We start from the raw sequence: 25,358 nt of genomic DNA on the forward strand, positions 1-25,358 counted from the left end.
TTTTACTATTTGTACAGTGTTATAACTATCCTGAAACTCAAAGCATAATATACCTGATATGCTTTTTATCCAAAGACATTTTGACTTGATTTTATTCAAACAAAATACAAAGTAAAAATTTTTAAATAATGGCTTATAAACAATCTCACATTGGGAATAATGTTAGATTTCACAACTGTTTATAATTAAATCATACATCTATGTTAAGTAATAACAGCTATTAAAAATACACAAAAACTTTCTGTTCTGCCCAATATAACCTTTACTTTTTAACCATGGCATCTGAGAAATGTGTGAAAGCAACAAAGTCTAAGAGGAAGATTGTAGTATCAACAATTGAGATGAAAAGGGAACTTTTTGTGAAGCTTGAAAGTGGTACATGTGTGACAGATCTGGTGGCCATGTTTAAGATGCCAAAGTCAACAGTGTGCAACCAGTAAATGCAATTTTCTTTTTATTGTACACCATTTACATATTTTATTTATCATTTTCATGTTTCATTATTAGGGCATTTAATTGTAATATTTTTATTTTAAATTACGTGTCTTTGCTGTTTATAAAAATTTGGAAAAATTGATTTGGACTTTGAGCAATTTGGAATTTGATAGTCTTCTAGAACAAGTTAAATTTGAAATATGAGACACCACTGTAATAGTGAAAATATTGTTATTGTCTGTCTTCAGTTTGATAAATAAGATGATATAATAATATCGGTATTATATGAACTTAGATTTTTTAACATCAATTATTATAGTATAATTTATATAAATTTAGCATTCCAAAGTCAGAGTATGTTTAAGAAATGCAATATTGTGGCTTAACCAAATAAATAAAAATTAGTTTATTTTTTTGTTTTAGACATATTGTTTGGTGTTCCTTGGAAAGAGACTGGAATAAAGAAGCTAAATATGAGGACAAGACCTAGGATTATTACTTATGCCATTACTGTAATACTGAAAAAATTTAATATTGAGTGAGTGAGAGACAAAATGTGTCTTAAAGTTTTTTACTTATATAAAATATTAATTAGAACCTAACAACACCATACGATTAACTAAAGATATTCAAGTATAATGAGGTATGCTAGAATGAATGTAGTTGGTTCTATAACCTCTTTTGTTAACACACTGTTCATTGTAGCATACATTGAAATATATGTATTTAGGTTCCAAATCCACAGCCTAGAGCAAAGTTACCATCTAACGTAACAATTTAAACAGGAAAAATAAAAAATATAAGTGTAAAAATAATATAAAATTAATTTATTTAACTTTATTACAATATACATGTAAGTTTTCATCTGTTCCATAATATTAAAATTTAAACTGCTTAATATAGTTTCCTTTTGTAACCTGTGCACTTTTTTTTTTCTTCCTTGTGTTTTAAAATTGTACTGATCATTGATTTATCCATATTGTATTCATTATTCAGATTTCCCAAACTTTTTCCACTGTTTTGTTTGGAAATTTTCTTGTTACTATGAGATCTAGCCGGGGGTACAGAGTAGTTTATTATTCTTGTATCACTTAATTGGCTTCTAGTTGGTGAAACTAGTTCCCGGTCGTCGAAAAGAATGGCTTTTCCTAAGTTGAGGAAAATCGAGTGCGGAGGGACTTACGGTTGAATATTTAAAGCGGAACAAAGAATTGAGAGATCCTTCCATTCCTACATCAAGGACTCCTATGACATCAGTTAATCAAATTTATAGCACGCGGATTAACACGTGTGTGGATATGATCTGGATTTGATTCAGAGAATTATCAAGAGACATTACTTTAACAATAATAATAAAGAAAAATTTAATAAACGAAAATAAACAAAATCATACAAAAATGGATATAGTTAAAGACAATCGATTTAGAAAATGAATAAATCGAAATATACGCGCCGAGAGAGAGAGCTCACAAATTCATGAAACATACAACCTCTTTAGTTAACTTTATCTTCTTCTTGAGTTGCCGCTTTTACTTCATTTCTCTAGTTCTCAAAGTTCTGTTCATGGAGAGGTCTTGATAGGCACAATATAAAACAAAGATATGTTTTATATTGTGCCTATCAAGACCTCTTTAGTTAACTTTATCTTTAAACTTATTTTCCTAACTAACTTAATTTATCATGGAGTAATTATGTCTATGGACATTGGCCTTCTGGATACTATACGGCTCAGGACTAAGGACGTTGGCCTTAGGAGCTTGAATGGACTACGTCTTCCCTTCTTGGGATCTTCTGGCGTACTCCCGAACTAAGAACGTTGGCCTTAGAGAGACAATATGGGAACTTCTTTCCACTTCCAGATCTGCGGACATACTCCCCGAATTATGCCAAACTTTGACTATATTTCTTGATTTACGACCAATCATCATACTTGGATTCTTTCACGTGAACGGATGAAAAGGGGGAATAAATGAAGGGTCGGCAATTCCCAGGGTGGTGAGATTTGTAACAGATAAGGGAAAAACAAAGGATGCTTCAGTTTCCGTTAAAGGAAGTGACTGTTTTATCAGTTTTCCCACGTTAGAAAACCGTTAATTTCTCACCAAAACGAAAGAATATTTTTCTACAAAATTTAACTTTATTTTTAAATTGTTATTTAGACCCAGGGGCTATTCGGATCTCACATAAGTGAACAAAACCTTATTGAGTGTGTTTCTGTATGTGATTCACTTTTAAAACGCAATGAAGATGATCCCTTTTTAAAGCGATTACTAGCAGGTGATGAAAAATGGATAGTTTACAACAATATTCAACATAAGAGATCTTGGAGTAAACCAGGTGATCCTCCAGTGCCACAACCTAAAGCTGGTTTGCATCCCAGAAAAGTAATGATTTCAGTTTGGNTTAATTAGCTTTATCACTCTTTTTTGCCAGCTCATGGATAAAATTATATAGCAAAATAATTTTAAAAATATATTTTTATTTGCTAAAGATGCAAATAATCAGATATTTGAACTTTACAAACTATAATAAAGGCAATGACTAACGTTCTCAATTAAAACAGGAAAGCCTTGACATGTCATGCATATGTGCATGCTATGTCAACTGCATTTGTTGCAGCTTCTATGTTTGTTATAACATTTTGATTTTATAGATAAAAACTGTTTGTTATAGATGCATTCATTCTTGCAAACCCTACTGTATTTAAATTTCTATGTAGTTTTTCTGGAGAATTACACTAATGATAGTAACTGTGTATTAAATAATTAAAGATTTATTTTTTTCAAGCAATTTTCATGCATGCATTCTTTACTCTAGTGAAAATGACAAACATAACTTACATTCAGGCATTATATTCCTGCTTATCTTATTATTTACTTATATCTTTGATCTTTTTTAATATTTTACAAGGTCCAACAATTAAATAATGAGATAGATGTTATACTGATCAACACACAAATGCTATGTAAAAGAAATGTGTGCATTCTGTAGTGTGTTCTGTAGTCTACAGTCTGGCAACATTACAAGGTCCCACACTAAGCTTGGTAAGAAATCTGCTGGATAGTGTAAGAGCATTGTCATGAAAGCACCATGGAGCAGAGTTCAATGCAAATATCAAATTCTGTTAAAAATGTCACTTACAAAACCAAAAATATAGTTAATAAAACTAGACATTGAAGGAAAACAAATGTTTTCAATTGTCTTGAGCAACCATGTTTAGGTTAAAAGAACAGATTTGGAAATGGATTCATAACAGAACAAGAGATGGAATATTATAATTTAAAATATAAAAAGAATGACGTTTGCCAGCTGAAACAACGCAGCTATCAACTACAAGGACATGTTATCCTCAGCTTGGAGGACATTATTAGAAATTTAATAGTACTTTTTACATTCCAATGCAACCATGTGACTACCGACTTCCAATTAAATCTCATTCTTTTTATATTTTAAATTATAATATTCCATCTCTTGTTCTGTTCTGAATGGCAGTCATGTGGTTACATCAAGATTACCCTCATGACTGCAAATTACCAATCAGACATCATTCTTTTTAAATTATAATATTCCATCTCTTGTTCTGTTCTGAATCCATTTCCAAATCTGTTCTTTTAACTTAAAGATTGTTACTCAAGGCAATTGAAAACATTCATTTTCCTTCAACATTGTTTTTATGAGCTGGAGTTTTGGTTTTGTAAGTGATATTTATATTTTACTTTCAGCATACAGTGTGTTTATTACTTAAATTCTGCTTTAAATTTTGGGAAACTGCATCTAAAACAGGTACATTGTTACAGTCCTTCAATTAAATGTCAAACTGATGAAAGAAGTCACAACAATTACTAACAGCAAAGAAAGTTTAGCTTGGAAAGTCAAAGGTAAAGGGGTAATGGTAATGTGTTTTTATGAAAGGAAGGAATTATCATGAATTTGTTTCTGAGGGACAAACTGTCACTCAGTTACTTGAATATAGGTGTATTCCAGGTTACATACATATTGCATTTCATCACATAATAGTTGCATCACAAATGGTCATATTGTGAATTGCCATTTCCCATACATTTTTTCTATTTATTTAAAGAGAATTTTATCTCAAGGAAAGTTTTTGTGCAATGACCAATATGGTTTCATTCCTCAGTGTTCCACATAGGATTGTTAAATTGTGGACACAATTTAATAATCCCGTATGGAAAGAAAGCAAGGAAAGAAGAGATTGATCTCTCTGTTAATATTTCTAAACATCAAAGGTGCATTTGACAATGCATGGTGACCCTCAATTTTAAAACTTATTCAAGATACCAAAGTACCACAAAATATTTTCTTTTTGTTCAAGGATTTCTTAAAAGATAGAACAGCTAAGCTTAATTTGGGCTTTGTTAAAAAAAAATCTGCTCCCTAAATAAAATCCTGTATTCAAGACTTGGTATCTGGATCCCCTCCTCTGGAATGTTGTTAGAAATGACTTGCTAATTAAATTATTGGACTGTTTCTGTTCATTGGTTATAAAATCAGCTGTAGCATTCAAAAATAATTATTGACAATTTGCTGAATTTTCTTAAAACCCAGGCATTTTGGTCTTCACCCAGACACACAATGCAAAAACTGGACAGATGGAACACTTGGAATGGACAAAACATCATATCATTGGCGATAGCTAAGTCAGATCATGATGGGTAGAAATGCATGACTGTCATATTTGAAGTTTGTTTTATTGTGAGATGGTCATAACCTGGGATACTCCTGTATTCTGGAATGTTTCTAGAAGATTGTCAATATCTTTCAAAGTATTCATCACCAAGCAGTTGGTACCTTCTTTATTATTCTCTGGCTCACAGGGTAGTAGTTGTCCAGGAATTCCTGTTCAAAAACAAGTGCGTTTGCTTAATCATCCAGATTCCCAGATTTATCTTGCAAATATTTTCTGTTTCCTAAACTAAAGTTACCACTGGAAGGATGTCATTTTCAGGACATTAAAAGCATCCAACTGACTATGACATTGGATCTTCAAGCCATACCAAAAGAAGACTTGCAGAAGTCTTTCAAGTCCATTTGGCTCATGTCACTTGCTGTGTTGATGCAGCAAGAATGTACTTTAAATAAAATATAATGTTTACCTGTTTTGCTTCATTTTACTTACCTGGCTGTTATAACAGCCAGGTAAGTATGGTGATCTGGCAAAAAATGACCCCCTTAGATTTTACATTTTAGGACTTAGGACACCTTGAAATGTCAAAATGCAAAAAAAGTTCAGAGATAATTTCTGTATGTATGGATGTTAGTGTGTGGGGGGGCATAATTTTTTCACCCTGTGCTTTTTGTCAAAAATTTCTGAAATTTTGTAGGGATGTTTGGTTATTAGAGGAATTGACACTATTAAATTTTGCTGGTTGAGGGGTGAGGAGATAATGGGTACATTTACTTTTTGCTAGCTTCCAAGCTCGCTGAGCTGATACCCAGCACAGCCTGATGTCATACTAGCACGCTTGTATGAGTATACACAGTAATGGATGCCGCCATCTTTGAACAAACTCCAAGCTCGTTGTAAATTCTCCGAGCATGCCGAGCGCGCTAGGAATGCTAGCAATGACGTCACGGATGCGAAAAGTAAACACCATGCTCATTGGTAGCTAACAAAAAGTAAACAGGCTGAGCGTGCTAGGGGCGAGATCGGAGCTAAAAGTAAACGCACCCAGCAGGAGTCGTGTGTATCTCCAGTAGGGTTGGACTTAATAATGATTTTACTCGTTATTAGCATTTATAATTTTTTTAATAAAACTCATCTGTACCCTCAAAATTAAGCTTTTTGCCATTTTATAATAGTTAAAAATATATAAAAAGTTTTTAATAAAATATGATAACAGATGGCTCTACCAAAATTTTAAATGTTGCTGGAAAAGTTGAACAACTCGTTGCTGGTTTATTTATTTTATCCTATCTCCATTATTTGTTGGATCTGGAATATAATTGTTTATTGTTTTGGATATGTTAGCTTAAATTTTTAATTTGATAAATTCATATAAGAAATTTATATAAATATTATCTGAAATACATAAATAATAGGATCTATAAAGTTAGAATTTTATATTTTTATTAAAGTTGGAAATATATAACATTGTAATAAATTATTTTATGTGGTAAAATTCATTAATGTGTCTTCCATTCTTTAATGTTAACAAAATATTTAAGTTTTTTGTATTTTTTAAAATTTCTATTACAGTTTTATGCAAAGTTTATATAAAACTCTTCAGTCAAAATACAATTTTCCTCCTTACCCAGAAAATGTTACATATAATCCCAACGAAAGTTATATTTCTCATGTTCAGTTTCAAGATCAATATACTATGGCAGAATTTGTTCCTCTTGGAGTAACATACATTATCTTATTTCTGTACATTTACTTTTCAGTTTGTAAGTAAAAAAATGCATGTTATAAATCCTTTATCAATTTTATCATTAAATACTATAATAAATTTGTTTTTTGATTATTTTTAAATTTAGGTAAAATAGAAATGGTGAAATCAAAATGGGCATTAGCAATGAGTGCTGTATTTACTGTTCTTATGTCTTTATTGATGTCAGTTGGACTTTGTCTGTGGTTTGGTTTGCATCCAACTTTAAATGGAAGGTAAGAATGAGTATTTTATTAAAAATTAAGAATTTTTAATATAACAAGATATTCAAAATAACAACATAATATAAAATTGGCTTTGTATTATCAAATTTTAAGTAATTAATATATTATTCCATTTTTAAGAAATAAATGGCCACAATATATCAAAAAACCAAGTATATATTTGATAAATAATCAAATTCCACAATTACAGAAGTACTTTCACTCACAACAGGCCTTTCTTTGTAGGCAACCATCTTTTTTAAAACAATGATGCATTTTATCACATGTGAACAGAATTTGATACATTATAATGATATAATTATCCAGCTTGCAAGTTAGATTTCCATGGTGGTAGATTACATCTTCAGTTCAAATCCTATTTGAGTTTCTCATAATTTATTATGAATGATCCAAGTCAAAGCATTGGTCCTTATCCTTCAACCTCTGCTAGTAAACTCCATTATATGATGGTGTATTGAAAACTTTGTGACTTTACTTGGATGTAAGAGAGCAAAAGTCATGCTTCAAGAATAATAGAGAAAAGAAGTTATTTCTATAACTCATGCACCATAAGAGTCTATTAAGATTATTAGTTTGCATACTTTGACAGTTTGAATTCTGATTACTGCAACAAAAACCAGAATTGAACGACATTGAGAAGCATATGGTCAGAAAAGTTTTTTTGTTCTTGCAGAGGAAAGGAATGCAGGAGATTCATTCTGAGATGCTGGCAATTCTAGAGCAGGACTGCCCTCCCTCACAATGGTGAAGAAATGGGTAGCATATTTCTGAACTGGCCATTTTGAGTTAACAGATGATCCATGATCTCAGTGGCCTATTTCAGCAATAGTTGATGAAAATGTGGATGAAATTTATGATAAATCCTTAAATTGTAGTTTTCAATATGAAAAGCTTTATTACATGGTAAACAATGAATGGACATTTGTTTTGCTTTTTTCTTGCTTGCTTAGGACCCTCTGAATTTATGAAAATATACTCACTAATGATGCCAAACTTAGAATAAGAATAAACTATACTGTCTTTTGGCATTAGTCATTTATGTGAACATTTTAACTACAAGCAATTACTGTTATCATTTCAAAATATCATCTTCAGACAGAGCATATGTAATATTCAAATTACAATTTTTTAAAAGTTTTGTTGAGTTTCCTGTAGATCAGAATCCACGGAGAAAATAATTATATATATATATTAAGGACTCAATCAACGACCAAACACATGCACAAAAATAAAACAAAAAAAGTTTATTTTACCAGTACGATAACTGTGATTCCTACTACTCGAGTTTACATGATATACGATTCCTATCACTCAAGTTTACACTATATACGTATTGTCAACTTAAAACTAATAGTTATGTACAAAACCTGGATGAAAATTACATTACAAAACGTATGTCTCTCGTTGTTATTTCTAAATTTCCTTAAGATGGAAACGGATTGGACTCTTGAACTGGAAATGGTTTTCCTTTCTCACTCCTATTCTTCCGGCCTGGCCTTGAACCTTCGTATTCTCCTCAACGGATCCAAAAACCAGAATCCCCTCAATCGTGAGAGTTCACTAATTTATACCTCCCGCTCTCCGGAAGTTCGCTTTACTCATGTGTCCCACCTTGGACCAATCGGAAGGCCTTTCCCTAAGAGGTGACATCATAACACAAAAATACATGCGACATCGTACAAATTAAGAAAACCTGATACATACAAAAAGGAACCCGAGACAAAAAAATATATATACCGTGTTTCCCCGAAAATAAGACAGTGTCTTATATTAATTTTTGCTCTGAAAAATGCGCTAGGTCTTATTTTCAGGGAATGTCTTATTTTTTCCAGGAAGAAGAATTCACATTTATTATTGAACAAAAAAATGCCCAAGTCGAACTTAGACGAGAGTGACGTATATCCGGTGTGTCGAACTGTCGCCTTTTTATAGCGTCAACATCGAACTCGATGACCAATTAGTGCTTACTGAACCATAGCACTATGCAAATGTCATGTGGCATGATTCCCGGCCGACCAATTAGCCATCATCAGCCGTAATGTTATGCAAATCTGTGATTTCCAAGCCATAGTCTTATGCAAATCATGCTGTGTGGTGTAATTGTCTGCTGACCAATCAGTGGCTGTACTTTCAAAAAGCCAATGGCCACTTTCAACCATCTGTCGATGACCGTTATGACTAAAAAAAACTTCGCTAGGTCTTACTTTCAGGGGGAGGTCTTATATTTCGCAATTCAGCAAAATCTGTGCTAGGTCTTATTTTCTGCGGATGTCTTATTTTCGGGGAAACACGGTATAATAATAATACATAGTCGTGTAGCACTACAGTTTTATAACAAGAGACACATGTCTTGCATGCAACCCTATTTGATTCTTTTCTTGGAATATTTGTTAACTGATGAGATGTATGAGGTTGCAAAAGTTATTTGCATATAGCTGTTTATAAAGAGAGAGATGGCAGAAATTGTGATGTATCACATACAATACTCTGCTGTTTTATGATATAACAAAAAATTATTTATTATAGTTCATTTACATCTATAATATACCATAAATTAAAACAATAAACACCAAGTGTATCAGAAAACTGGAGCTGTTCATGTAAATAAAAAATTACACTCAATGCAAAATTTCCAGCAAAGAAATTCAATATTCTAAAGTTTTCAGCCACTATTTCATTGGCCCTCGTCAAGCATTCTATTTATAGAATGGTATTTCCATTCTACAGTTCCTGACGAGGGCCAATGAAATAGTGGCCAAAAATGTTAGAATATTGAATTTCTTTGCTGGAAATTTTGCATTGAGGTGTAATTTCGTATTTACATGAACAGTTCCAGTTTTCTGGTATACTTGGTGTTTATTGTTTTAATTATGGCAATGCCGGCCAAATGCTATAGAAAATACCATAAATTAATTTTCATTAAGAAATATTTGCTTTATTTCAAAAATGATGATACACTTTTGAAATAATTAAATTTAAAATGTTTGCAAGATAAATGATTAGAGAATACCTCATATTGTTAACGATTTGTGTATATTTTCAGAGATAGGCTCTGATCACTCATCTGTTTTACTACCAATGATCCCCTTTGTATCATCTAAAGTTTCTAATATGCAATTTTTCAGTAAACATGCAAAATTGAGAGATGAATTTAAATCTTTATTTACTGTTAGATTAGGTAATTTTTAATCAGATGTATATGGAGAAAATCTCACATTTAAGGATCTAGTGGAATGTATAAAAAAGCAACAATGTCTATGGATTTAATTTATGATGATAAATCTGCATTTCTTAAAAGTCACATAAGAAATGTAATGTATGATAGTGAGTGTTGTACCATGAGAAAAAATCTGAAAATTGTTCAAGAAGATGAAAAAGTTAAATATGGATGAATATTATATTTTGTATAAAAAGTATTTAAAAATAATAATAATGAAGTAAATTTTATCTCATTTATTTTTTTGATCCACAATTTAACAGAATAATAATATTTCTATTTGTTACAAATTTTAATACTATCTTAATCTGACTGGAGGGTTGGCACCTCCTTAGTGCCTTGTCAGGATTGACACCACTGATTGACATGGAAGCCGAGACAGTGGGTTGATTCAGTCCCACAAATGTTTCCGTACATGGTCAGATACAGGATCTAAATTTGGGTTGAGAGACAGCATACTGGAAGTAAAATACTCAAATATGAAAGTTAACAACTAAATAACCATTTATTTTCTTTGAAGAGGAATACATGATACAATATATTGACTTAACCAATCTAACTAGCAATTGTGAGAGAGACTTTACAATTGTTAAGTTGGGAAAATACCTGCGTTGATGGTGATGATTCTTGATTTGAGATTCTTGAATTGACGTTTATTTATTAAGCTACCTGTAAAGATAGTCTGTTTTCTTTAAGAACTTTCCTCAATTCTTGTGTAAATGCTTAACACCAGTATAATTGTCATGTTAATGATTAATGTCCATGTTGACAAATATATAATAAGAAATTGAATAAGGACAGTAAGGCAGTAATAATTGTATAACAAACTATCAATATGTAAATTGTGTTTAATAATGGATAATTGGTCACTAGTGTCAAAAAATTTATAGATTGACATAGCTTCTATTTTGTATGGTTGTTTCTAGATTCTCATTTGATTGAAAGTTATCAAATGTTAATTACAAGAGTGTGTTGTGAATAAAGCATCAAGAAACTTGGACTTTGTTGGAAAAAACAAGCAATTTCAATTATATTATAGCATTAAAACAACTTTGTGTGAGGATTATTTGTTTATAGACATAAATTGTTATGTAAAATGATTAATTCTGCAGCTAATATGGTCAAAATTATGTTATGGTATATAATAGTAGACCAATGATAGACTCTGAGTAATTATAATATGCAAATGTATGAAACTTGAACATGTTGTTTCATTGTGTGAAATTAGAAGCAAATAAGAAAAAGAATTTGACAAGATTTCAGTCCTGGAAAGATATAATTAATTTATCATGTTTTCAAAAATTGTTTATTATTGTGTATTTTATTTTATACTAAGCTGTTAATTAATTTGTTAAATAGTACAAACTTCAGTTTTATGTTATACTTTAACCCCTTTGTAACAAATCAAGTTTTATACAACAAAGAATTGAATTGAATAAATGAATTCAATTCTTTGGAAAATCAATAAATGTTATTTAAAGGATTATTCTTATTTTTTAAATTAAAAAAATAAGTAAGTAAATTTTATTTTATTTCTAGTGAAATATTACCCTACTTGATAGTCATTATTGGATTAGAAAATATGTTAGTTTTGACCAAATCAGTTGTTTCAACTCCAGATAATCTCGACACAAAAGTGAGATTAGCTCAAGGTCAGTTCTAAATGCCTATGTTTTCTTGAAATGAAATGAGTCTATGATATTTAATTTATGATGTTTTCAGGTTTAAGTAAAGAAGGCTGGTCCATTACAAAAAATTTATTTACTGAACTTGCACTTTTAACATTTGCTTTTTTTACATTTGTGCCAGCTATTCAGGTAAACTTTATTTTATATTTATATATACTTTAAATATATTTAAATTATTAATACTGAAAATTTTTATTATAGGAATTTTGCCTTTTTGCTGTAGTTGGATTATTATCTGATTTTTTTCTTCAGCTTGTGTTTTTTACAACTGTTCTTTCGATTGATATTGGAAGAACTGAGGTAAATACTATACTTTTTAAAATTTTTAATTTGTTTTCCATACATATATATAATATATTTACTGAAATAAAATGCTGACAAATTTGTCTCTTGCCAAATTTTTATTTACAATAATTATATGAATGTATTTTTATACATACTCTCAAGAATTATTTTTCACAGAATAATTACACAAACAATGATTTTTTAACTTATTCTTCAACATTCTTTGTTACAAGCAAAATGATATTTTTCAAATGTAATGTGCTGTGCTTTGTACAAAATTGAAATAAATTGTAATTTTCAAAGTAACTTAATAGATTAAAATATATGTTGTTCTGGAAGCATGCATTTTTATGAAATTAGTTCAACAAAATATTGAAATGTTTATGCTGGAAGTTTTCTGATTTTACACAACACATTCAAATTATAATTTTTTCATTCAGATTATGGTTTAGGTATTTGGTTTTATATTACATTATTTTGTTACATGACAATAATATAGCTTATGCCCATCAGTAAAAGGAAATATGATTTCAGTTTGACTATCTTGTTTTAACTAATTTGCATACATCTGAATTTTCTCAATATTAAAATAGTTTATATGTAATTCATTTAGTTTTCTGATTTGAGTGTGTGTAAAAAGAATTGGTCATTTATACCTTTATGTAAAGTCAAAGTTTAAGAAAATTAAACCAATTTTTAAAAATTTCCATAATAGAACATTAAGAATTTCTTTATTTTCATTGAAGAATAAGTAATTCTATATACCAGAAGTTTATTATTTGTATTTTTAACAATTGAGGAATACCTGAAAACAAGAATTGGAAATATTCCTACTGGTGATAAAGTCACACTTTCCACACTATTTCTATTAGAATACAAAAAAAAACTATTTAGACATTTGATTTCAGACTGTTAAAACCTAAAGCAGGCCACTTAATGTAGCCAGAAACATTTGTTTTGTTAAATTTTATTAAACCGTTTTGCTGGAAATAGTGTGGAAGGTATAACTTATTATTAGTAAGTTTTAGCTCACCATATTAAGTATTCCTAATGGCCAAAGAAATCATGTGAAATGAAAATTGTATTTTCTAAAATATTTAAATTATTTTACAAATTACTATGTAAATTTTAATGTTGCAAACAGTTAATTAGAATTTTTAATCAGTTATTCTTATAGAATTTTATGTAATAGTTAGATACTAAATAAGTATGTATTAGTTTCATTTTATTTGGATTTTTCAAAAATTTCAGTGATGATATGACTATATTAAGTAACATTTGTTTGAATACATTTTAACCACAAAACAGTACAATAACAAATATTATAAAAGATAATTAATTATCACTATAAGTGATAGTGATAATTAATTATCTTTATATCACTAATTCAATTTAAAACAGTTTTTAAGTAGATGAGTTTCAGATGTGGAATGCTTCTACTGATGAGCAACTAAGTGGATCAATAACTTTGTTTTATAAGAAACAGACTGCATTATTGGCTTGCAACCATAATTTAGTGATGAATTTTATATAAAAGCAAGAATTATAATTTTAATTAAAAAAATATAATTTTGTATAATGTTTCTAAAATTTTTAAATTGATTTCATTGTTTAATTTAAGAATTCTAAACTTTCTGTAATTTATATTATAAATATTATTTTATTGCTAAACTAAATTTAATTATTATTTAATTGTTTAATCATGAGAAATGTTATATATTTAAGTTTTGCTTGAAAATATTTAAAATAAATTATTCTAATATATTTAAAATAAATTATTAGAAATAAGTAAGTTACCACTTAGTTATGAAAATTGTTTACCATCTTTGGAAATTTTAGTATTTTGTATTTTAATAAACATTTTTTGAATATGTTTTATAAATTTCAGGTAACAGATTATCATAGGGATGGTCATCATATAAAATTGTTCAATTCAAAGCAGAATCATATTTATAACAAATATTCATCTGTCAGAGGAAATACATTAGAATCATCTGCAATACATAAAACAAAGTAATACTTATTAAAAATATTTAAGTAAATCATATTTATGTATCATATAACTATAAAACTATAGAATATAAATTATTTTTCAGATCAGTTTTTTAAGTTAACATTTCATATTAGATGGTTTTATTATATTATAGGTGTTCAATTGTAATTTATTTAGCAGGATAATTAAGTATGGAACTTACATTTTTAATCATAAATATTTAATATTTATAAATTATCTAATAAATTAAGTTCTCATATACAAATACATTGTAAATCTATTTAAAACTACTTTACTAAATAATAATTTTAAACCAATGCATTATAATTCCAATAATTTTCTAAATTAGTACAAGTTGCATAAATTGTTAAGAAATATTGAAATTTTTTAAACTGGATTTACATTGAAAAGTGCAGTTTATTCAATTTAAATAAAATACAAAAAACAAAGTTTGTGTAATATATTGAAATATAGTTAATTTGAATCTATCAGAAAAAATTTCGAATTTAAATTGAAAAGTTTTGAGTAATGGAGGTTTGACCAAAATTTATAATTTTGTGCATTGGTTTATTGTTGACCCATAATAAACTATCCACACTATATTACCGTGGGTCTTATTATAGGGAACCATTATGTCAATGTAAACCTCTTGGTGTTGTTCAGAAACTAAAATGCTGAACCAAATGGCTAAATAAGTTACTCAGAAATGCTTTCCTGAATGGTTAATCCATTTACTCTTAAGGGTTTAGTAAGGATTTTTTTTTTAAATTGTGTTAGTTTGCCCCTATAATATAATCAGTCTATTTTTCATTTTTTTATCATAAACCTAACACACTTTATACTTGTTAAGCTACAGTTTGAAATAAACCAGCAATGAGTCATTCAACTTTCCTGGCAACATTTAAAATTTTGGTGGCACCATCCGTTGTTATATTTTATTGAAAAACTTTTTATATTTTTAACTATTATAAAATGGCAAAAAGCTTAATTTTCAGGTTAGGATGAGTTATCAAGTCTGACCCTACTGGAGATACACACAACTCCCATTATCTCCCCATCTCTCAACCTTTAACCACCAAAATTTAATAGCATCATTTCCCTAATAATCAAACCTCCCTGCGAAATTTCAGAAATTTTTGCCAAAAAGCAAAGGAGTTATTAACCTTTCAACAGTGGAATAGTCAGGTATGGTGCTACCCCTTAGTAGTGGAGAATAAACATGCAAAATTTTTAAAGTATTTTTCCATGCATTTTTTCTCATTACTGTTTCAGAAAAAGATTTTGTAAACAGTTATGTCTAGTAAAAAAAAGTCTTTTTTTTATTGTTACAAAATTTATTTTTTATGTGAATTTTTTTTCATGGTACTTTTTGGCTCGTTTTTGGCGATACCCCCAAAAGAATTTGACGTATATATAAATCCCTCACCACTGCCACACGATCGCTCTAGACGTATATATATGTCCCTCACTGCTGAGTGGTTAAGCTTCAAACAGGGTGAACAAAATCATGCCTCACACACACACACACACACAAACATCCATACATACAGAAATTACCACCAAATTTTTTTGCATTTGTTGATGTTTCAAGGTGTCCTAAGTCCAAAAATGTAAAAATCTGAAGGAATCGTTTTTTGACCAATGACCGTACTTTTCCTCTTGTTATATATAACAGCCAGGAAAGTAAAAATTGTAGATCTATAAATTCCTACTGTCATTTGTCCATCTGTCTTTCTTTAATCTCAAGAATGGAGTTAGATAGATGAAATCCTAGACCAGATATGAAAACCTTAGGGGCAGGAGATCCTGATTGATTATATAAGAAGTTCGGATAAAAACCATGTCATGTTGTTTCAATTCACTTTTTTCCTGAAAGTAGTTAATAGATGACTGGCATGACTCCATTGCAAACAGAAAAGTATATTGTACAGGGGCAAGACACTACAGTACTAATTTGAGGTGGAGAGAATATATTTTAAATTAAATTAATTAAAAATATGATCAAAAATTGCAGCCTGGCATTATGACAAATGTCACAATAAATAATTGCTCATTATATTTTTAAAATTTTTACATAGTCAGATTACAATAGTTTTTTAAAAATTAATTTATCAAAAATCCATTTATTTATTATGTCAGCTAGTCAGAGAAATTCGTGAGCAATCAAATAAAACAAAATAAAAGCAGGTTCAAATAGCAGTTACAATATCTAGGTGACACATACTGTCCAGAAGCCATCACACAACAAATATGAATACCTCCGTCACACAACACAAAGTTTATTTTTATTTGTAAGTGGTTCCCACATTATATAGAAAGTTTCTGATTAGTTTATTTGATAGATAAATATTAATTATTTTATTTAATGAAAAATTAAAATTCCGGAGAGTTTATGAAAATACTGTATCAAAACCCCATTTGAGTTAACCAGTTTGATTTAATATGCTAATCCTATGCTAAAGGATCAGGGAAAGAAAATTACTTCAAGTAAATGCAACTTCAAGTTATCCCTGTCATTCTGCTGTGGGTCATCCGAACAGTAAAGACTAGTGAGAATGTGCATGATAGTTTCCTCCATGTTGTTAGTGTAGCGACCATTGGGGAGCTGGATAGTGGAGGGGGGTTTGAAGCTGGCATTTTTCCTTGTAAGGAAAAACAAGAGGTGTCCACACACGTTTTAATATGTTTTTATAACAACTTACCAAATAGGACCTGTCATGCTTGGGAAATCTGTCTTTCCATCTCAAAGTTGACACACTGTCCTACATGTCCACTTTAAAAATTTCAAGCACCTGCAATACCTTGAGTTGTTTTATGTTGGCTGTTGTTCTAATCAATGTCACTTGTAAATTAGCTTGAATTTCATCATTACCTCATATTTGAAAAGGCATTGGATTCTTTTTATTTGGGTGTTTGTTTGATAATTGGAGTAATTATTGGATTGGTTGTATTTACTACATTTCTGTTACTTAGAATTTTACAGTGTGAAATATTAAAAATTTTATTTCTTAATATTAGTTACTTTTTATTTTATATTCTGCAGATTTGGAAGCACCCATCTAAAGTCTCCATTTGTTTCTCAACAAAACTCATATCCAATTAATCAGGCAAATGGGAAAACACCTATACTTGTCAAATTACCAAAAAGATTAAAATTTGTGTACTTTTGGGCACGTACTAGGATAGTTCAAAGAGGTTTGATGGTAAAAAATTTTTTGATTCTATTGAAATAGCATTTGAGTGCATTCTCTCATTTTATTTTCTCCTTTTCAGATCTGTCTAGTTTTTTGGATTTTTCTGTTATTATACAAGTCTGGAATTGTTGGACATCTTGCAGATAACACCACTCGATTGGGTCCAACTCTTAGTGAACAAGGTTAATTTATATATTATAATTCTTGTAAAATAGATAAAAAAAATATTAGTTTTTCAAAACCGCAATGCAGCGTAATAATCAACACTTGGCATAACTCATTCATTTATTTCAGTTTTTGTTGTAAATAAATGAATGAGTTATGCCATGTGTTGATTATTACACTGCATTGCAGTTTTGAAAAACTAATATAAAGACACAACATGGTTTTGAAATATGAAATAAAAAATTTAATTACACAATATGTAATAAATTATGAATAATAATATAATAGTTATAAAGTAATTGTACTTTCAGTGGCACCTTTGTTCTTCACTCTGACTGGCAGTTCTATTAAATCTAAAGGATCAGATTTGAATACAGAAAGGAATGAAGAAGAAAGCGAGCATACCAGTTCCAAGAAATTTTGGCTTTATCATCATAAACTTAATAATTGGCAAAGTTTACCTTCTAGTTATTGGTCTACACTCTTTCGATGTTACAATATATCTCTTTCTGGAAGGCAAGTAATTTCTTAAAAGAAGAAATTTCAAAATTAAAATTTTTTTTCTGTTTGAATATTTACTATCTTTATTATTAAAAGTAATAGCATATATATATATATGCTATTACTTATATATATATATATATGCTATTACTTTTAATAATAAAGATATTACTTACATAATAAAGATATAACTTTTAATAATATATGCTATTATATATGAAATTTTGTATAGAAATTTATTAATAAAACTGCAAATATCAAAACAGATATGCAATAAACTAGATAGAGAAATTGTTGGAAAAAATTTGAATTTTTATAGGAAAATCTACAAAACTTTCATTAACAAAAGCTTTTAAATATATACACACAATATAATGATCATGTGGCAAAAGATTCTTTGAACATTATGAAAAATCCAGATTCAAATCTCTCCAGACGTTTGCACATTTTATGAATAATTAAATTGAGGTATTAATCTCTAATATATGCTGGCTGTTCTTATTGCTGATCACACCTGTCTACAATTGACAGATCTGTAGTTTGCAATATATCCAATGTATGTTATTTCTTGTGGAAAAAGTTGATCTGAAGCAATTCATTGATTTTATTGTGATGATAAAATTATAAAATGATTAATTTATATGTTGCTTTTTGAAGTTAGCAATATATTTTAAGAGATGCACAAATAGTACCTGTTATTTAAAGTTTAAATAGAAAATTTTATTTAATTAATATATATTTTTTAACAGAAACGTCTTATTTATAATAGTTTTTGTTTTTTATAATAAAAGGTTAAGATTTATTATTTTCATACAAAATAAATTTTCATATGTTACTGTAAAAGCCAATAATTGGTAAAGCCATATATTGGTAAATCCTAGGTTTTACTTGTAAATCTTCAGATTTACCAACACAAGTTGGTAAATGTAAGGATTTTTATAAAGTGAGATGATATACCAAGCTTTTACCATTAGAATTTGGTACATGCTAGGTTTTACTAAAGACGGTTAGTAAATGTTGGTTTTGGAAATATAACTATGACTGTTTTAATAATTATTTATTGCAATTATTATAAATAGTCAACTTACTAAGTCCTATTTATTAATAACTAGTGAAACAGTTTAAAAATACTTGTTTAACATAACAAAAATTAAATTATTATGTCAAAAATAATATAATAGCCTACGTTGGCTAAGCTAATCCATAGCTTCTTGATAACAAGCACTGAGTTCAGCATTAACACGATTTTCTTATATTGCAAGTACTTTTAATTATTATATCGTCGTCCTCAGGCGAAAAAGAACAAATTTGAAAAATAGAATGTGCAGGGTGTTCCGAGTAGAAAACAGAAAATTTTCTTGTCAATTTCTAAATTATAACGTTCAGTAATTCCATTGGTCACGTGCAAGAAGCTTTTGCGGGCGTTCAAAATATCTTAAATCCACACGACTAGCAGCGCATGCGTTGAGGAGCAATTGTAATAATTCTGCGACTCTTGTCGCATTTTGTTGTTTAATTAAACACTGGTATAAAGTAACCCATATTTTGGGTAAGTCAAGGGTGGGGACATTGCATGCGTCTGTGGTCATTGTAAGGAGCGCTTCCCAAATAAATGTAGTCCTTCTGTTATTACAGTGCTTGAGCAATGCTGTTTTTGACCATAACAGGTCATAGCCCTGCTGCAGAACTTTTCTGGTGAGCTCTGTGGTCTGTCTTCCTTTGTTTATATCCTCCTGATGTTCTGCGATACGGCAAGCGAGCATTCTTGTCGTTGCCCCTATATACTTCTCAATTATCCCCGTTATTGGATTTTCTAGTTGCACTGCGTATAACTCCCGATGTTTCTAAAACATCGACTTTATCCTGATCATTGCATACGCTCCTGTGTAGGCTGGGTAGGGGCATTAAAGGAAGGGTAAAGCTGTATCACCGGAAAATACGGCTATTAAGTATGGACGGGTGCTCCTAGGTATGGCAATGCTGATTGCACTCTAGACATTTCTTTTTTGCTGTATAGTGTGGTAAATGGGAAAAGAGAATCTTTTACTCCATGTAGTACATGCATAAATTTGGCACCTGTGAATCCAGCGTGATGTACTGCTGTTCTTACGATTTCCAACTTGACTTTTATTAGAGCTTGCGATGAAGGAAGTAGCATCACTCTTCTGATAAGAGCCACTATGGCAGCATTGACATACTGCGATGGTTGAAATGCATCAGCTGCAATGATATAGGGGATCATGTTTGACTTATGATGCACTTTAAACTGTGGCCCTTCTAGTGACTTCCATATCTGCATATCCAAAAATGTTATAGATTGATCCTGCTCCTTTTCCCAGGTGAAATTGATGGTGGAATGGATGCTTGAAAGTTGCTGCATAAACTGGATAAACTCCTCTTCTGAATTTTCCCATATTAGTGGGATTTCGTCTACATAGCATAAGTATAGTGATGGGTCGCATATAGCAAGTGGGGCTTTGAAAGGTTTTTGTTCTACATCTCTCATAACGAGCTTGGCTAATACTGCTGAGAGAGGAGAACCCATGGAAACTCCTTGCTTCTGTAAATAGACTTTCTGGTTGAAGCAGAAATAGTTGTTTTTGGTGATGAAGATCAGCGTTTCACGAATATCTAGCACTTGTTGAACCATTAAACCTTTTCTGAGGAACATGGCGTTGGCTAGCATTATGGCTTCAAATACAAGGACAAGGTAGCCCCTCTTAGTATCGGACAAGGACAAAAGATTTGTCCTTGTCCGATACTAAGAGGGGCTACCTTGTAAGAGGGGGACCACTTTGATAACTGATCAGTTTCCATCCACATGCTCAACATATTTTCTGTCTTGATTAGCACGCTCCACTGATCCTTGACTTTGGCTATGCCTTGCCTTTCCATGTATGATTTTTACATCTGTCCACATGGAACATAAACTCTCAATAACTTGGTGAGAGAATTCTTGACCATTATCGGAATGACGGATGCTTGGTGCTCCAAAAGTGGTGAAAATATCCAAAAGATGGTGTGCAATCACAAATTTGGTAAGATGGTCTTGGTAAACTAAAATTATTAATTAATTTATAATTTCCATCTAGGTAATTTGTAGATCTATTAGATCAACCTGACAGCATGAATTCATTTCACTGTGAAGTATAAGTCTGATGACAATGCCCTTTTTCAAAGTCTTTTGTTTCTTTTGGCATGGTTGAAATAGCTGCAAATATGTCATAGTAGCCTCAACTGTTACATTTTTATACTTGTGGTTACATTCCTTAAGCATCCGTGTTTTTCCACTGTGGCCAACAGCAACATGAGTTTCTTCGAGAATGTTGAATAAGTCATCGTAACAAATGTAATACCTTATTTCTCTATTCTCCTCCTCCATAGGTGCAATTAGTTTTTCTTTGCTGCCTATAGTCAAAATATCATAACACTTCATACACATGTAATGAACAGCTAGTTTCTTTTTCATGTTCTTTGCAGCTTTTGCTTCCTCCAAACACTGCATATTTGTCCCTATTGAGATAAAAGTTATCATCTTTCTTGCTTGCCACGAGCCCATCCATTATTTTATAAAATCTCCGTTTCACACTCATCTTGATTCATAAATAACTTTCAGACAGCGAAATTTCAAACAGGATTAGAATTAATATGCATGTTCTAACATGTCAAATGATGGAATGCGGCAGTGCGGGTAGTGGGGAGTATTTTTTCAACATTTACCATGTTTCTGAGGTAAAACCTAAGATATACCAAGTAAATGCTGGTAAAAGTTCAAAATTAATGATGATTGCATAACATTTTGGACTTTTACCACAAAGATTTGGTAAATCTTAGGTTTTACTGGAAGATCTTAGGATTTACCATAGTTCAAGCATTTACAGCAGTGTTTCTCAATGGGGCGAAATTGCCCCTATGTGGGCGTTTTTCCATGTTGAGGGGGCGATTAGTAACAATTTATAGTTTGGGGGCAAAAAACAATTTTATAGGTGATATAGTAAAACATTATACAGGTATACCTCGCCTTACGTCGGTAATTGGTTCCAGGAGAACGACGTAAGTCGAATTTACTTGTCTCCGAATCTACTTGTCACTAGGCTAAACTATAAATTACCATTCTCGGTTCTGTATTTTATTTATTAATGCATTTTTAATAATATATGGTTAATAAAAATCTATTTTAAGCTTACAAACAAATAAATTTTAGTTTTTAATATAGTACAGAAAAAAGTAATCTAAATTTACGAATGCATGTACTGTAAATACAGTACATACTTGTAAATGTATATATTTTAATATGATTTTATGTGCTTTAAACGCTTTTCTAGTGATATTACGACTTCAATATTTGTGGCGGACAGACGTAAAGTCGAATAAAATGACTTAAACTTGATTTTTATTTTTCCATATACTTTTTTGACAAACGACGTATAATCGGGAACGACGTAACTCGAAACGACGTAAGTCGAGGTATGCCTGTATTAGGAATAATTTGAAGTGAAGGGGTGATACTACATTGATGGGGCCAATGATTCATTAGAGGTTGAGAAACACTGATTTACAGTAATACATACACTTACATAAATTATAATTATAATTAATGCTTTTATCAAAAGATTTGATTTCCATCTGTAATTTGTTTTATTATATTTTATTTATGGTATTGTTTATACATGTTTTAATGAATCAGTTTTGCATAAAAATAATTTCATTACTTTAAATATTTTACAGCTATTTATAACTGTCATCTGTATTAATTAGTAAAATTAGACTTTTTATATCGGTAATTTATTATAGACCAGTTACTGTTCAAAAGTAGGAACTTAACAGTGAAAATATATTTAATGCATTTAAAGTTTATAACTTCAAATGATTTATGATTGATTAGTTAAAATGATAAACCGAGATATTGAGTAACAAAAATTCATCACAGATATTAAGAATATAGGATAATTATGCATATATTTAAAATTATTCTATATTCAAAAAGCCTGTAATGAACTATTACTTGGTAATATTTCTTTTTTAATTTGTGTAAATATTTCATAAAAATTATTTTTTGGGGGAATTTCAATGATTTTTCTGTTAATATTTTTTAAGTAATTTTGAAATGTAATTTTTTTATGTTTTCAAACTAACAATAAACATTTCATTTCACTTTTATTTACATATCATTAATTTATTTTTTTTAATATATTATAGAACTTTAAGGTTTAAATGTTTTTATACAAGTGAAACTTTCTAATTTATTTATTTTAGTGATATTAAACAAAACATTTTATTTGAAACGCATAGTATTAAAATTTGTAATAAATAGAAATATTATTTTTCAAACAAGATTATTCTGTTAAATTGTGGGTTGAAAAGATAGATAAATTAGACAAAATTTATTTCATTATTATTATTTTTTTTTTTAAATACTTTTGGCATAGATAAAGATACATATTTTCATGTTGTATCTCATTATTTGGAGAGAGACTGGCCTCTAAAATTCAACAGTCAATATTTTNTTAAAATTTTACAACGAAAATTCAATTTACTTCAAAAGATACATATTTTCATGTTGTATCTCATTATTTGGAGAGAGACTGGCCTCTAAAATTCAACAGTCAGTATTTTGTATATCTGATACATTTATAGAAACTCTTCAGAGAAAGTAGCCATGTTTTTGTCATTTACTAAAAAAAATTAAAAAAAACTGCATTTAATTTAGAAGAAAATTAAGTTATCATCTAAATAGAAATACTAAATTTAAACATTTTGATCTCTCTGTATATGAAATTTAATATATTAATAATATATGGGAATGTTTTTAATTTTAAGAAATAAAATTGTTTTTCTTGAATTTCATAATCAAGGAATTGCATAATCAAGGTATGCTAAAATATTGAAGATATCTAAAGAAATTTTAAAAAATCGTGACAGAATCTAAATTCTTTCCACATTAGAATTAAAGATTATTATAATTTAATAACTAATCACTATATTTTGAAAATATATATTTGCTTAAATTCTATAAATATTAACCAAAATATTAAGGTTACTCTTTAATTAAAAACTCTTTATATTCTCTTAATATACTCTTTATTTAAAAACGTTTTTTGCTGACTTAGAGCCATCTTCAGTTAAGAACAATTTTAAATTTAAAGAATAGCTTATAAAATGGAATGTAGAATAACAAGCTGTTGAAATAAGGACAACAATTTAAAATTATCTCCTAGAATAGCAATCTTTAACTAAAAGAATAAAAATGTTGAAATTAACTTTTAGAACATTACATAGAATATTTTTTATCATTTATCATCACTACATTTGCAAAATTGTTATAAGATTTCTTAAATAATAATTTTTAAAATTTAAAAGTAATAATGTAAATTAAGATAGATGGTATCCCTAACTCTGGATCAATAACGTTTACATCATTTTAAAGCTTATCTGGAAAAGTTGTCTATTTAGATAACTGTTGGAGCTTTAAAATGATGTAAACATTATTGAAAATAAACGTTTTTTTTTTTGTATTTCTAAAAAATAAGAGACCTTACTTTTGGGATTATCCTCCTAGTTGTTTGAATTTAACTTAAATTATTTTTAATTGATAATTTATTAAACTTTTATACTTAAATTATATTATTATAAATTATAATTATTGTTTCTATAATTATCAATTTCATTCACTTATAGATAATGAATATTAAATAAATTATAATTACATTTTTATAGTTACATCAGTATGCTGCCCACCATCCATCTTTCCATTCCCGTAGATCCAGATGTTGCTCTAAAATTGCGACATCCTGCCGAAGTCTATTATAAGTCTAAAGATAACCAGAAATTTTCAGGTGCTAATATTGCAGATTTCTTTAGATTTAAAAAGTACGAAACGAAATAAATTTTTACTAAAAATATGGTTTTCGTAGATTCTTCAGAATTCGACGATCCACCCGTTCTCGATATACCTTATCATCCTTCGTCTCCGGCGGAAGTTGCCCTTGCCATCGCTTTATCCATTCCCAGTATAATATTTATTGTCTACGTCATGGTTCTTTTGTATCGTTGTATGTGTTCTCGGCATTATGCGGAGTGGAGAAGTTCCTGGTCACATCAAAAGTTGAATAATTCTGCTAGAGAAGAGTATACCTGTGCCGAATCGGATAGTTACTTTATTTCTGAGACATTCCCCATAAAACTACAGGGGCATTCTTATGTGATTAATGTTTTTCTAATATAATTTATCGTAAATATTAAACGC

At 29.5% G+C, this 25,358-nt stretch overlaps 1 protein-coding gene across 2 annotated transcripts in view; it reads left to right on the plus strand.

The window, feature by feature from the left end:
* The window catches only part of LOC111629272 (sterol regulatory element-binding protein cleavage-activating protein-like), a 74,029-nt gene that overhangs the window by 43,970 nt on the left and 4,701 nt on the right, over positions 1-25,358 (plus strand). For both annotated transcript variants that reach the window (XM_023373153.1, XM_023373152.1), the window contains exons 7-18: positions 859-973; positions 6,653-6,843; positions 6,934-7,060; positions 11,826-11,938; positions 12,009-12,103; positions 12,176-12,274; positions 14,148-14,272; positions 17,296-17,455; positions 17,526-17,628; positions 17,923-18,127; positions 24,830-24,948; positions 25,027-25,313. In XM_023373153.1, the coding sequence (XP_023228921.1) occupies positions 859-973; positions 6,653-6,843; positions 6,934-7,060; positions 11,826-11,938; positions 12,009-12,103; positions 12,176-12,274; positions 14,148-14,272; positions 17,296-17,455; positions 17,526-17,628; positions 17,923-18,127; positions 24,830-24,948; positions 25,027-25,313 (1,739 nt within the window). The remainder of the gene's footprint in view (positions 1-858; positions 974-6,652; positions 6,844-6,933; positions 7,061-11,825; positions 11,939-12,008; positions 12,104-12,175; positions 12,275-14,147; positions 14,273-17,295; positions 17,456-17,525; positions 17,629-17,922; positions 18,128-24,829; positions 24,949-25,026; positions 25,314-25,358) is intronic.

This window comes from Centruroides sculpturatus, unplaced genomic scaffold (assembly GCF_000671375.1).
Source record: "Centruroides sculpturatus isolate CEXI.00-Female unplaced genomic scaffold, Cexi_2.0 scaffold514, whole genome shotgun sequence".
In the NCBI taxonomy this organism is placed as follows: domain Eukaryota; kingdom Metazoa; phylum Arthropoda; class Arachnida; order Scorpiones; family Buthidae; genus Centruroides; species Centruroides sculpturatus.